A 14,101-nucleotide genomic window follows, 5' to 3' on the forward strand; every position below is an offset into this window, starting at 1 on the left:
CTTCACTGATCTTAATCAAACGTTACGTTGACTTTGTCCGAAACAGGATTATCGCATGTAAATGTAATGCAAAATGACGCAGCTAGTTCTTAGAGGACTTGTTTTATTTCTATTTGAATTCCCTCTTAATGACTACGTTGGGCATGCATAAACAATTTAGACTAGTGTAGGTTCTTGTGAACTGACATGTCATTAATCTTCACGTGGTGGGATGTAACAATGAAGACGCTAACTGTATTTAATATTCACCTGTAGTTTGTTAAATAAATTGTATCGTATCATTCGACTCAAAATCTGAAATTACCAGTATCACTTCAATATGAATAAAAACAAAAATAATTATTGAATTATTTATTTACGATGCTTATTAAAAATATTTAAATGCTTCATATATTCGTCATTTCCTCGATGCGTATTGAGTAAGGTACATCGTGTACCGTGGTCCAGTTAACAGTGTTGGTCCGGGAGATCACATCTGAGACGATCTGCTCACGGTACTCCTCCCAACGACGCGTGGAAACAAACTCCTTAAACAGCTGCTTCTTTGACGGAATCTTAAGAAAAAAGCAACGAAATTGTAAAAAATGTTCTTGCGGTGCCATCTAGTGGAGTTTGGCAATGAGAAAAAGCGTTTTTATCTAAGTTATATACATTTATGTAGGTTTTAACTGAGTACTAGAAGAGATTAACCAATTTTGTTATTTACTTTAGGTTAATCACAGTCGCTGTCTTCCGACTCGCCCACGTCGCGCAAAATTTGAACATGACGCGAACGTCAAGCCTAATATGGAGACAGCCTACGACTTTCCTTGCGCCCAATGCGATTTATTGTCACAAAAAAGAGTAGTATATTACTTTTATATAAGAGCAGATTTTGTAATTGGTAGATCTCGCAACAAAAATGTTTTTATTGTACTCACTTTCTTATCGAGATAATGTTTTATTCGAAACCAGATGTTGGCCGTATTCTTCTGCAGCAGCCAGATGCTGGGCAGCAGCATGCAGTCCACTGGCGTCAGTGCAATGATACGTCGGTCTCGCATATTCTCTCCAAACCCGAAGCTCGATCCTGGGTTAAACTGACAGACCTGAAATAAATACCATAATCGTACAAACATTCGGAAAAAAATGTTTACTTCCCAAAGAAAGTTTAATGCTTACCTGCATGAAAAAAGTGCGAACATTTTTCGGTGTTCGATGTACTACTTCGGGAACAACGCTTAATCTGTAATTTATAGCGAAAAATTTGAATAAATAGCTTGAGTTAAAATATTAGCGAAATAAGTTTGACTCAAAATAACCTTATTGACTCTCGAAGGCCTTGCTCTGATGGTTTTAGAAGATCCTTTTCCTTAGTCACAGAATCAGAGCCAGTATGACTACGTAAACGAATACGACTACTTTCGGTACTAGGCCGTATCCCTTCTTCATATTCGACGGATGCTCGACCGCTATCCGGCTTTAAAATACTAGACTTCTTCTTGTAAGAACTGGCTATGTTGGTTGACGTTTCCGCGAGGGGTATCGATTGTTTCGCTGTCGATTGTTCTTTGTCAATTGAAGTTTCGTCCTTCAATTCGCTGTTCTTACTCATTTTTTTATACGCCCCAAAATATTTTGCATCCAAATCTTGTTCACTTTCTTCTGGTGCCACCTACAAGTGAATAGTTTAATTCATTAAATATATTTAACCTAAATATGAACAGAATTAGTTGTTTTCTATAATAAAATTTGTTCCAATAGTTCTTGAATCATTTAAAGTTGCCACAATAAAGTTATTTGGATTTTTCATCCAATTAAAAGTTACATACTAATTACTTAAGTTAAAACGGGACAAGATCTATATATTCATTTCCAAGAAGTGGTAGTTCGGTTCTTTAAAGGAATACGACAAACGCTGTGGACGTTACAATAGGACAAAAATGTATAGTTACATAAGGATCATATAGTGTGTAGTAGTTCTTGCCGAGATTTGTGACGACCGTCACTTGTATGGACTCTATCATCTGGCAGCGACCCGACAGGATGAAGTAGACAAAGTTAGGCACACCAACGCCGTCGCCCAGCACTGTCTCGTTAGTTTCATACGATTTCATTTTCGCTACAATGCAACCTTCACGACGTGACACCTGAATGTATAATATTTATTATGTATGCAGAGTACATACTGTATATATATAGTTACTTGAATTATTTGTATTATTTATTTATAGTATTATTGTATTGTAACTATATAAATTATATCTGTTGCTGGTATCTCTCATCATCCCTTTCGAATATATTTATAAATTTTACCTCTCTCTCTCTATGTCTGTCTCTCTCAGTTAATCTAGGTGGCCGCTTGCTCGTTTGCCACCTAATAATATAAAAAATATATATTTATCCCTGAAGCTTTATAGTTGGAAAATCATTCACGCAATTTTTAGTTTTCCAAATTAACTATTAACTAATTATCTTTTTTTTACAGACAGTTTTAACCAAGATCACCTCATCCAAAGCATCGAAGTAAGTAAAAGCCGACATAGCGTCCTGGACCTCGTCCCATTGTTTCTGTACGGACGCTTGGAGAACATTTTTAAAGTCCTCCCTTATTAGTACCAGCAGCTCGCAATGATCTAAGCAAAAATAAACTATCGATACCAATACACAATAACAAAAAAAGAACTATAAGTTGCCTGATTTGGGTAATTCACTAATCAATTTTGTCATGAGGAATAAGCACTTAGCGATTCTAACAGCATCAAGAATAACTATATCCTTGTAGTAATTACCAACAGTAGTGACTGTTGCGGTTCTCTTGATGTTATGCAGGAGTGAGACTTCTCCGAACATATCGCCGGTGTGCATAGAGCCGACCTCCACTGACACGTGCTTCTGAAGCAGCTCGTCGAAAATCATCTGAGTGACGACCACATCGCCACTAACGATGAAGTACATCGCATGTGCCTCATGATGCTGACGCACTATAGTACGTCCCGGACCATAGTACTTGTAGTACGTCACTGCTGCTAACTTCTTTTTCACGTGCTTTTATTTCACAACATATTAATCCATAAATGAATTTACAAGAACGAAATCATTAAACAATTAGAGATAGATAAGAGCATTCGCGACCAAGAAAATGCAAATAAAGAAATCTGAGTTATGGCAATGGTCTTAATAATGATTATTATCAATATTAGTTAGTAATGATCACTTAAAAATGTCGTACAATTATCACTTTGTTAACTTACGTTAGGATATCTTTTGAAACATTTCAGACCCCCAATAATACGGTATAAGTATTTCCTTTCTTCTTCTGTTCGCTCGTCAGCAGCTTTATTTAACAGAGCTTTGTCCTATTATCAAAACGAAGTAATCAAATGGTTATTTTAAAGTGTTTAAAAGTAAAGGCCTTCCAAATGATAGAACGAAAACCTAATTTTGTTTGACTTAATTCGAAAATAAAGAACCTCTAATTTTTGATAAGTTTTTCCCGCGATTATGTCCGCGCAGAAGTGGTAATGTAGCTTTCTAACGACGCTTATTTTTCTTTAATCGATCCAATAGTTTTATGTTTATTTGTTACATACAAAAATACAAATAATTCCTCTTTATAATATTAGTAAACATCAATCAAGGCTGAGCTTACCGATAAACTGATACAATTTAGTAAAGTTGAACATGATTTGTAAAATATTTTCTCAAAATTTACCGCAAGAAGACACGAATCAATCATATATTTGAACCTTACGTTTATACTTAACAACTGCTTCTTTTTAGATTTGCCGCGAACAGCTTGTTCTACTCTACGCTTCACGTCTTCCAGTCCCTCGTATTCGTCTATTGCTTCTATCAGCCAGTATACATTCGCCATCACCATGCGGCCGAGCGCACGGAATAAGCATTTAGCCCGAAATTTGCGTTTCATTAGTTCTTCAGGATCCTGTTATTACAGTGAGTATGCAGCTGTTTTAAACTTTTTTTTTTTTGCAAAATGTGGCAATCAACGAAACAATACCTGATATCGCTAAAAGAGCGAAGTGACCGCTACTTATAGCCACATGCAATAAGTGTAAGTTGCAAATATATTTCTTATTACCCTTCTTATTACCTTCTCTCACTGAATGTGGGGATAAATAGAAAAAAGCCTAATTCCATCTCCCTTAACATCAACCAATTCTTTCTTCTCTTTCCCATTCTTTATTTTTCGAATCGTTATTAGGTAGATGACTAGATTTAGGACCATTAGTGAGTTACCGAAGAAATATTTTATAATCTTACCATTTCTTTTTTACCACCCCTCATTTTAGTTCGACTTGACATCGTGAGGCTTTAGTAAATTACTTTTACGGGAATATCTGCTAAGGTATAACAATATAATCTTTAAATTCTATTGTTTATCTAAGTTTCTTTTCTAGAATTACGATATAGAATAACAATTAATATATACAACAAGTAAAACTTGAGTGACTTGGTTACATTTACTGTCATAATATGTCACATGACAAAATTAAGCTTATCAAACTCTTTTCTTGTTAAGAATTGATATTTAAATATTAATATTTTAATTAATGTTTGCCAGTATTTGCCTGACAAATAAAAGTATTATCTAAACAATAAGTGGAACAAAGCTTATCGTTGTAAACTTGTATATTTATAAACTATTCACACACGACATTATGATCTCATTCAACTCATCTTGATGAGAAAAGGCGGTAAAGAGAGTGTTGGTCGCAGAAAGTAATCGTTGTAACGCAACATTATAGGTTTGACAAGAATAGGTACCCCAAATCTTTCTTCGTGCATTAAATTTGACTGAAATAAGTGCCTGTCAACCTCCGCTATTCATAGGGGCACCTCAAGAAGAGGTAGACTGATAAACTATTAAAACACAAGATAATAAATAAGTCAACCTAAACAAATAGTTCGGCTAAATTCTTCCCTCTATACGTGAAGAAAAATAATGAAAAAAATAAAAACTTATTTATTTAAAATATTTTACACCAAAAACTTTTAATGCTTCATATATCCTTCATCTCCTCGATGCGTATTGAGTAAGGCACATCATGTACCGTAGTCCAGTTAACCGTTTTGGTCCGGGAGACCACATCTGCGACGGTCTGCTCGCGGAACTCTTCCCAGCGACGCGCGGACACAAACTCCTTGAATAGCTGCTTTTTTGTCGGGATCTGAATAAATAGAAAAAAACAAGTCAAACACATGAAACAGACCACTGCGGGCGAAGATAATTCGATAAAAGGGCTTCCTACTTAAGGATAAGGAACCACTCACTTTCTTTTCAAGATAATGTTGTATGCGAGACCAGATGTTGGCCGTATTCCTCTGCAGCAGCCAGATGCTGGGCAGCAGCATGCAGTCCACTGGCGTTAGCGCGATGATGCGCCGATCGCGCATGTTTTCCCCAAACCCGAAGCTCGATCCTGGGTTAAATTGACACACCTGAAATAATTACCACTGTCATACCAATATTGAAAACAAAATGCACACTAAGTAGAAAAAAAGATTTACCTGCATGAAATAAGTGCGAACACTTTTCGGTGGCATGCGTATTATTTGGGGAACGACGCTTAATCTGCAATTAATAACGACAAAATTTTATTAAAAAAAATGAAATGCAAAATAATCAAACACGTCACATTTTAAATGAAATCGTTGAATATATAAGTAACTAAGTATTGTAAAAATTGAATAAACAACCCCGAGAATAAGTAAAATAACCTGATTGACTCTCGGACGCCTCGGTCTGATGGTTTCAAAAGATCATTTTCTTTAGTTGTAGAATCAGAGCCAGTATGTCGAATACGGCTACTTTCGGTACTACGCCGTATCCCTTCTTCATATTCGACGGATGCTTGTCCGCTATCTGGCTTTAAAATACTCGATTTCTTCTTGGAAGAACTCCCCATGCTCGTTGATGTTTCAGCGATGTGTATCAAATGTTTCGCTGTCGATTGTTCTTTATCGATTGATGATTCGTCCTTCGTATCAGTACTGTTCTTACTCATTTTATTGTACGCTCCAAAATATTTTGCATCCAAATCTTGCTCACTTTCCTCAGTTGGTACCTACGGTGCATTACGGTATACGGTAATATACTTTGTTAATCTTTATTTAATCTCTAATCCAAATATAAAAGAAAATTATCTTATGCTAATCTCATATAAACTAGCAAATTTACAATCAAACAGCTTGGTCGCCAAAATTGTTGTAAGTACTAATAAATTGTTAATTATTTTCATAATTCAGTACATTTGTACTGACAAAAAATAAAATGATTACAAAAATTAAACAAAATTATTTGCACAATATTTCATATCTACACCGCAATGTGACTGTTTCACATTCTACTCCAATACGTTCTTTTTCTATTCATTCAAATAGAAATAATATTACAATTTCTTCCAGCTTAAATACGTCTACTTAGAAAAAAGAAAAAATGGTATCAAAAGCTGTAGCTGGTGAGATGATACCTACATAAGGGTCATAGAGTGTATAGTAGTTCTTGCCGAGATGTGTGACGACCGTCACTTGCATGGACTCTATCATCTGGCAGCGACCCGACAGGATGAAGTAGACAAAGTTAGGCACGCCTACGCCGTCGCCCAGCACTGTCTCGTTAGTTTCATACGATTTCATTTTCGCTACAATGCAACCTTCACGACGCGCCACCTAGAAAAATGTTGCACGTCCGTTCATTTCAAGATCTAGTAGGTATCCCGATTTTTGGTAAAAGGTATTTAACCCTGATTGCAATTAAAATGTATCAAAGTTCACCTCATCCAAAGCATCGAAGTAAGTGAAAGCGGACATCGCTCGCTGCACCTCGTCCCATTGCTTCTGCACGGACGCTTGGAGAACATTTTTGAAGTCGTCCTTCATTAGCACTAGAAGCTCGCAATGATCTAAGCATCAAAATAACTCTGAACGACCAACAACGACCTTCTTAAATTTCACTACCGTACAATCGCTTACTTAATGCACTATGTGGAATCATAAACGTAAACAAATATTTTTGTTGCTAACCTACGTCCAAAGTTTGATCGACAACGATAACAAGATTGCATAATATCTTTTTGTTAATGTTTGTCTTTAGATTATTTCTTGTGGCAAGCAAGCAGGCGTTATCTGATCTCCTTTTGATAAGTTAATCTTTTGAATTAACTTTATCCAAAATAAACAGTTTATAATATTGCATGTTGATATGTATCTAATTAGATAAGTCTGGCTGCTTCAAACTATGTTCTTACGTTTCCTATTGGTTAATCCTAGAAGTTTCTTTATTCCTAGAAGTTTATCCACAAAACCGAAAAAACAACATTATCGAGATTGTCGTCGTTATTACCAACAGTAGTAACTGTTGCAGTTCTCTTGATGTTATGCAGGAGTGAGACTTCTCCGAACATGTCGCCGGTGTGCATAGAGCCGACCTCCACTGACACGTGCTTCTGAAGCAGCTCGTCGAAGATATTTTGCGTTACGACTACATCGCCGCTCACTATGAAGTACATCGCGTGCGCCTCATGATGCTGACGCACTATAGTTCGTCCCGGACCATAGTACTTGTAATATGTCGCTGCTGCTAGCTTCTTTTTCACATGCTGAACATATCATAGTAACTATAAATGTGCAATTTTACTATTAAAAATACTTGAAAGAGAGATGAGGATCTTTAGGACCAGGGTTAGGTGAATAAAGGACTCTGAATCATCATGGCAAGGTTTTTAATGACAATAGTACTCTTATTACGGGTCCCTAGACTACTACACTTGAACAATTAATAACTTACATTAGGATATCGTTTAAAACATTTCAGGCCACCAATGATACGGAATAAATATTTCTTTTCGTCGTCTGTCCGCTCGTCGGCTGGTTTATTTAACAGACCTTTGTCCTATGAATCAAACAAAGGATTTTTTACACCCTCTTTCCATGTGGGTAAATAGACTCATTAAGATGGCGGAAAATAATTCGCTTGTTGTGGGTTGCTCCCAAGTGCAAGTGGAATTGAACCCAGTAAGTCCTTCTTCAGTAGAATTCAATGCGGTTAGGGTTGCCAGGTCGCCAAACCTACTAGCCGGACAGATCAGCCAGTTTTCCGGACATTTGGGTAGAAAGGTCGGACACCCTATATTATTTAGGATTTTGTCTCAGTATTAATAGGTACACTCTCGTTTGGGAAATGTAAAAAGCCTAACAAAAGCCGGAAAACCATTTATTTTGGCCGGACACGCAATCAAAAAGCCTAGCCTAGCCTAGCAACGCTAAATGGTATGGTGAAGGTAAACTGTAATTCCCAGTCCATTTTATGATTGACTCTTACGTTGATACTTAACAACTGCTTCTTTTTTGATTTGGCGCGAACAGCTTGTTCTACTCTACGCTTTACGTCTTCCAGTCCCTCGTAATGGTCTACTGCTTCTATCAACCAATACGCATTCGCCATCACCAAGCGGCCGAGCGCACGGAATAAGCATTTAGACCGAAATTTACGCTTAAACTGTTCTTCCGGATCCTGTTAGTACAGTGTGCGTTTATGAATTAGAATTAGACAAAAATTAGAACAAAGGAAGCCTTTTTACGCATAATAAGTGTAATTTCACAATGCTTCCAAAGAAATTATTGCCGAAATGTTTAAATTTCAGTCTTACCACTTCCTTTTTAGTACCTCGACTCGACATTATAATGGCTTATATAAATTGTTTCTACAAAATTCTAAAAAAATAATTACAATACAAAACAATAAATTCTTAAAATTGCATTATTCATCAAGTTTCTTTTCTAAAAGAAAAACAAACATAAAAAATAATAATTATCAAAAACTGCATCAAATTAAAACTTGAGTCTCAAAATTTAGACATAAGTCTGACGTGAATTATAAAAATGTAGCTTTTAATATTACATTCCTTTTAGTGAATAAATAAAAATAAAACAAATCGAAATAATTTTTATTCTATCTGTATTGTAGTTATGTCAAAAATTATATGTTATTATCTGTGAAGCTGTGATCGTGATTTGACAAATAATTTTTCAAAAGCCGCTAATGTTGTTGAAGTCTATACTGTTTAAAATATAAGCAGATCTTAATTCTTTTCCATAAATTATAAACTAGACATTAATTAGAGATCTATAACTATTTAACTGACTCAAATTCATAATTATCCACAATGGTAAAATATTCTACTTTTCTAGTTGTGTTATAAAATCCAGCACGTATCTTTATATTTCGGAATCGAAGTTTTATTATTCCTTTGAAGTAGCTATGTATAATGAAGAATATGAAGTATTTGCATAATTTATTTTTTTATTTTCAGAGTTTCGGATTGCCGTCTTTGAAGGTCAAGCCAGAACAGGCAAGTGAGTGCAAAATACGAGATGGTCCATACGGCATTCCCAACCCCTTTGTCGAAGGGCTATCATCTGCAAAGCCCAAATTACGCGTGTCACATCCTTTGGAGGCATCAGAACGCAATGTAAGTACCCCTTTTTGTTTTCATCTAATAAAATTCTTCACGTCTGTGGCTCGTGGCACTCATTCATTCATTAACATCACTTTCTATAAGAAATAAATATCTACTTAACTATTCGACCCATCGAAAGAAAAGTTCCATATCTCATAAGATCCCTTAAGAGATGTAATTGAGTTGGATTGCTACGGTTCTACAAGGCTTTTCCATAAAAAGTATTTGTTATAAGAAAAAGTGTTATTTGCTCTATATTTAAAAGTGACTATGAATGCAATTAAAATTAAGCCACCTGAAGCTGTGGTGAATTCCTATTCAGTGTGAACATAAAATTAAATAGACCACCTGTGTCCCTTGATCTATTGTATGGTTGCTTCTTTGTACAAAAATTCCATAACTAGTTTAAATCATTCATTTACAGTATCACCTTAATGAAGAGAAAATGAACATGGCAATGTTGCGCAACATCCAAGGACTCCATGCTCCACTAAAACTGACAATGGAAAGGAAGTTTGCAAAAAAGGTATAGAACTAGAGTTACTCTCTTTTCAAATAACTTAATGACATAATGATTTACCATCAACCTCATTAACCTTGATAGTGTCATCAACCATTGGTGGTCCAACATTCGGCATACCAAAGCCGAAGATTTTGTTGTAGAGTTGAAGAGTAGTAGTTGTATAGTATTCAATAAAAACAGGCAATTATATATACGCATTTCACTGGCCCACAATATAATTTATTGTAGGTGGATTAATTTTGGAAAGTGTTAGTATTTAAATTTTTGATACAAGTATGTATCTGATTACAGACTTATAAAGGTAAAATTGTTTAGATATGTTTGTTATATTTTCTCATTTCCATCGAATTTGTGTATACACTGTTGTATAATATTAGCCTTCTGTCAGTCAGTACAAACATTTTAAGTTACAGCTTGATTGTACTAAAATTACAATTTGCATTTTCCAGATTGGTCGCCTGCCGTTCCTACCGAGTTCCAACTTGCAGCATGAAGTGCTTACTGGTCGTGACTTGGACATTGGCTTTGAAGACATACTCAACACCCCAGACATGTGTGAAACAGCCGGCCAACCACATGCCATTGTAGAAAGATCGCTTGGTTTACTGTAAAAGTATAATGTATGTCTGCGGATAATTATTAACTTTTTAAATGTATACATTTCTTATTAAAGTCCTTAAAAAATTCTATTTTGTTTCATTTTTTTTTTGAATATACATTTCAAAATTTCATTTTGGTAATTTAAAAACAACATAATATGTTGCATGATTTGGCCGGCTTACCCGGTGAAATACCACAAACAGAAGACAGGTATGAAGTGGAAGCAATTCCGCTTTTCATCTGATGAGTATGCGTGCCATGGCCTAATTTTAGTTCCTTCCCACCCCTTTCTTTTAGAGTAAGGATGGAATGGGGAAGTGGATTTGACGGATTAAGGAGTTCATAGGAAGGGGATGTCCTGTCAATTATAGGTAGGCAACGTCTGCAATTGTTTGGACAGCGTCCGATTCGCTATTTCGGCGTATTCAGGTGGCCGCTCACTCGTTTGCTACCTATTGATATAAAAAGTTTTAGAACTTTTTTTTTAGTATTAAGTGAAATGGGTCATGATAATATTTCTTCGAATTTTCTAGCTTTTTAAGTTCAAAATTGAGAATAAATAAAAATTGAAACATTAGTAATTTCAATACATCGTATTCCTGAAATGTCAGATGTATTGTACATTTAAATAAAACATTATTTAGTTACAATATTGAGAATTCTCAATTTGCATATTTTCTTTACTTCGTTAATGCCAGTTTCCACTTCCTGGTCATAATTATTGTTGTAACGATGTTGTAAGCCAGACAATATGGATTGCACTTTATTTTCTCTTGCACAAATTATGAATGGAAATCCGAATTTTAATTTGTACCTGTTGAAAGAAAAAAAAACATTACTGCCCGATTTGCCTAGTTACGATTAAAAATACTGCCATCTAGTTGTGATAAAATATACTATTGTGGATAGAGTAGTAATGGATTGATAAAGGCACTTCGAAATGCAACATTAAAGAATTTGCTAGAACTGCCACTAGATGTCGTTATACGTAGTATTAGAAAATGTTGCTGAACATTCAACAAAACTGAACATTATCCAACATAATTTTGAAAATTCATTAGTACTACCGTTTGTTTCTATCGTCCATTATTCGCTTTTGTTCCTCAGTTAGATCATTCAATCCAGCGCTTCGTTGCTCTTCCGTTGATTCTGGGGTTAGATCCCCTTGCTGTGCCAATCTGCCTGCGAGATCGGGATGTGATTTCAATACTGCCAATTTTTCTGAAATAATTTTTAGGTTTTCATATTAAATTGATACAATTATATTATCTCATTGTAACGTTTCACCATCATTTTATTTAACCCAGATTTCATTAAATCTGAGAATCTTATAATTGCTTTTAATAAGGTTATAATTTTAAAGCAACACAGTTTAAAAAAATCAGTAACACTAGTTCACTGATTAATCAACGCTATTATATTACTTCAAACGCCTTATTCACTTGTTTAAAGACAAACCAAACCACTAAAATGCAGTTAAAAAACAATAACCTTCTTCATTGATATCGTCTAAGTACTTTTGAAACGCATCACAAAGTTCATTGACGTTTTTAAACGGCCGTAACTTTTTTATCATCATCGGGGCGCTTTTGCAATGTTCTATTACGTTTCCAAAAACCGTCTCGAACTGATTATCGTCTAATGAATTGACTTCGGAAATGGTTAGAGATGTCATTGTACTTGCTAACTGAACAATATTGATTCACTGACTGAGAGACGGAATTATCAGTCGTGCTGCGTTATCGTCAGTTGTCATAGGTCATTAGCTATGTTCGTACAAGTTAAAGTGCAAACAATTGTTACTGATGTCAAATTAATATTTGATATTCTTTATTTCGTAATTTTTAAAGGTTGTTATGAAAATTTAAACAAACTAACCATTAATATGAATAATTGTATTGTAATAATATTTAAAAAGTAAACCTACCTGCCATAAACTTCTAAATTTCTAAGTCCCCAAAATCCGACGAATAATTAAAAAAGTTCTTAAAAACAAGCTTTTTTATGTTCTTGTTGATACAAAGAATTAATTTTTTCTAAAAAAAGATCGTCAATACAATTCTAACAAGCCAAACTGGATAAGGTTATTTTGTTTCAGTGCAAAGTTCTTATGGCCAACTTCCAGCACCATCATCAGATCACCATCACAACAGTTGAAACTAAATAAAACCATGTAAAACCGAAGGTGTTTAGCCGGCTTTATTCGCACTAATGTTCGCTATTGGGTCAATATTGTAGGAAAAAATTGTACTTACTTTTGGTAAACTTAAAGAGAAAGCACACACGAATGTTTTATTCCATCGATAATTTAACTATTACTAGATAGTTCGCCAATTTTAAGTTACTCAATCATCCGCTAAGAAGAAACAAAAAGGACATTTATATGGCAGCAGTTTGTCGAGCTAGGAGCAAAGAGGGAGAACGGAATAAATCACAGAGGCGTTGGCAACAGCTATAACGAGCCCTGAGGGAGCATGCCGCCCGCGGGGGCCCGTTGTCTCCTCGCTCGTAATGTTAATGCAAAGCCATTTAATACACATTGAAATTTGATCCGTAAGCTCGTTTTACATTGCCAAAACAAATTTGTGACAGAGTAAATTTAATACAGGAAACTTCTTTAAAACTCCTGTAAAGCTTTAGGGTAAAAGCCGGATAGTTGCCTCGGACGGATACATGCCTCAGTTTCAAATGCTCTATGTTAGACGTATTGACTGTGTTTCTTTTTGATCATAATTAAAAGCGTCCCCCTCGCAGGCCTTAGTGCCGCATAAGCCGTTGAAATAGGGGTATGTGTTTTGTCCGTGTGAGGAAACATCTTCCGCGGCGATACATTGACGAGCGCCAGAATTATATTGTTAAGTAATCTCTGTTAAATATTTTTATAACTGATTGCGATTTCAGTCAAAAATAAATTTCTTTGAGTTCATTAGAGTTTAAATTGCACTGTTTATTAAGTTTTATTGTTAAATATGTTTTATATATTTCGTAAATAAAAAGGGCAAGTATCCGTATCAAATAGGATAGTTGCCCTACTGTCTTTTGCGGATTGTTGCCCTGCGGCAACTATCTAACTATACATTGTTAACAAGCAAAAACAGATTTTTTTCTTACTCATTTTTTTCATTTGCTTTTACTGTTTTTTTCTTGGTGATTTTTTATTTTATTTTACCATATTTAATCTAAAATAAAATAAATACTCAACAGCAAAATGCCGAAATAGGTGTGAGGCAAGCTGAGGGCTTATCAATTCAAAGAGCGAAGGGTCTAAGCAGAGCCGAATTAGCCAAATTTTTTGATCTGCTCATAACCGTCTTAACTGATAACGATTTGCTAGATAAGCCGGATCGAATTTTTAATATGGATGAAAGCGGTGTCCAACTCAACAATAAACCAGGCAAGGTATTGGCCAAGAAAGGTACTAGAACAGTGAAATCACTTACTTCCGGTGAAAAAGAAGAAACAATTACCATTGTTGCGAACCGAAATAAATAACAACATTACATTTTTATTTTGGACA

General features: G+C 35.2%; 4 protein-coding genes across 4 annotated transcripts; 1 reads left to right on the forward strand and 3 right to left on the reverse strand.

Annotated features, from left to right (window-relative positions):
- Positions 1–386: 386 nt before the first annotated feature.
- On the reverse strand, positions 387–4,341 carry LOC106708529. Its single transcript, XM_014500063.2, has 10 exons — positions 4,264–4,341; positions 3,734–3,925; positions 3,234–3,338; positions 2,772–3,027; positions 2,488–2,615; positions 1,935–2,129; positions 1,302–1,654; positions 1,162–1,225; positions 921–1,088; positions 387–554 (listed from the first exon to the last, which is right to left on the reverse strand). The coding sequence occupies exons 1-10, from the start codon at positions 4,303–4,305 to the stop codon at positions 387–389; spliced, it is 1,671 nt and encodes a 556-aa protein (XP_014355549.2). The 5' UTR covers positions 4,306–4,341.
- A 662-nt stretch (positions 4,342–5,003) lies between these two features.
- Positions 5,004–8,732, reverse strand: LOC106708537. Its single transcript, XM_014500072.2, has 10 exons — positions 8,652–8,732; positions 8,324–8,515; positions 7,790–7,894; positions 7,346–7,601; positions 6,778–6,905; positions 6,478–6,672; positions 5,722–6,068; positions 5,512–5,575; positions 5,275–5,442; positions 5,004–5,171 (listed from the first exon to the last, which is right to left on the reverse strand). Exons 1-10 carry the CDS (start codon positions 8,679–8,681, stop codon positions 5,004–5,006), a joined length of 1,653 nt encoding a protein of 550 aa, XP_014355558.2. The 5' UTR covers positions 8,682–8,732.
- A 278-nt stretch (positions 8,733–9,010) lies between these two features.
- On the forward strand, positions 9,011–10,636 carry LOC106708540 (proteasome maturation protein). The gene is made up of 4 exons (XM_014500074.2): positions 9,011–9,170; positions 9,315–9,473; positions 9,886–9,987; positions 10,434–10,636. The coding sequence occupies exons 1-4, from the start codon at positions 9,168–9,170 to the stop codon at positions 10,593–10,595; spliced, it is 426 nt and encodes a 141-aa protein (XP_014355560.2). The 5' UTR covers positions 9,011–9,167; the 3' UTR covers positions 10,596–10,636.
- Positions 10,637–11,186: 550 nt separating this feature from the next.
- Positions 11,187–12,308, reverse strand: LOC106708542 (2-oxo-4-hydroxy-4-carboxy-5-ureidoimidazoline decarboxylase). The gene is made up of 3 exons (XM_014500076.2): positions 12,076–12,308; positions 11,652–11,805; positions 11,187–11,398 (listed from the first exon to the last, which is right to left on the reverse strand). Exons 1-3 carry the CDS (start codon positions 12,257–12,259, stop codon positions 11,221–11,223), a joined length of 516 nt encoding a protein of 171 aa, XP_014355562.2. The 5' UTR covers positions 12,260–12,308; the 3' UTR covers positions 11,187–11,220.
- Between the last annotated feature and the right edge of the window lie 1,793 nt (positions 12,309–14,101).

Source organism: Papilio machaon, chromosome 5 (assembly GCF_912999745.1).
Source record: "Papilio machaon chromosome 5, ilPapMach1.1, whole genome shotgun sequence".
NCBI classification, from domain to species: domain Eukaryota; kingdom Metazoa; phylum Arthropoda; class Insecta; order Lepidoptera; family Papilionidae; genus Papilio; species Papilio machaon.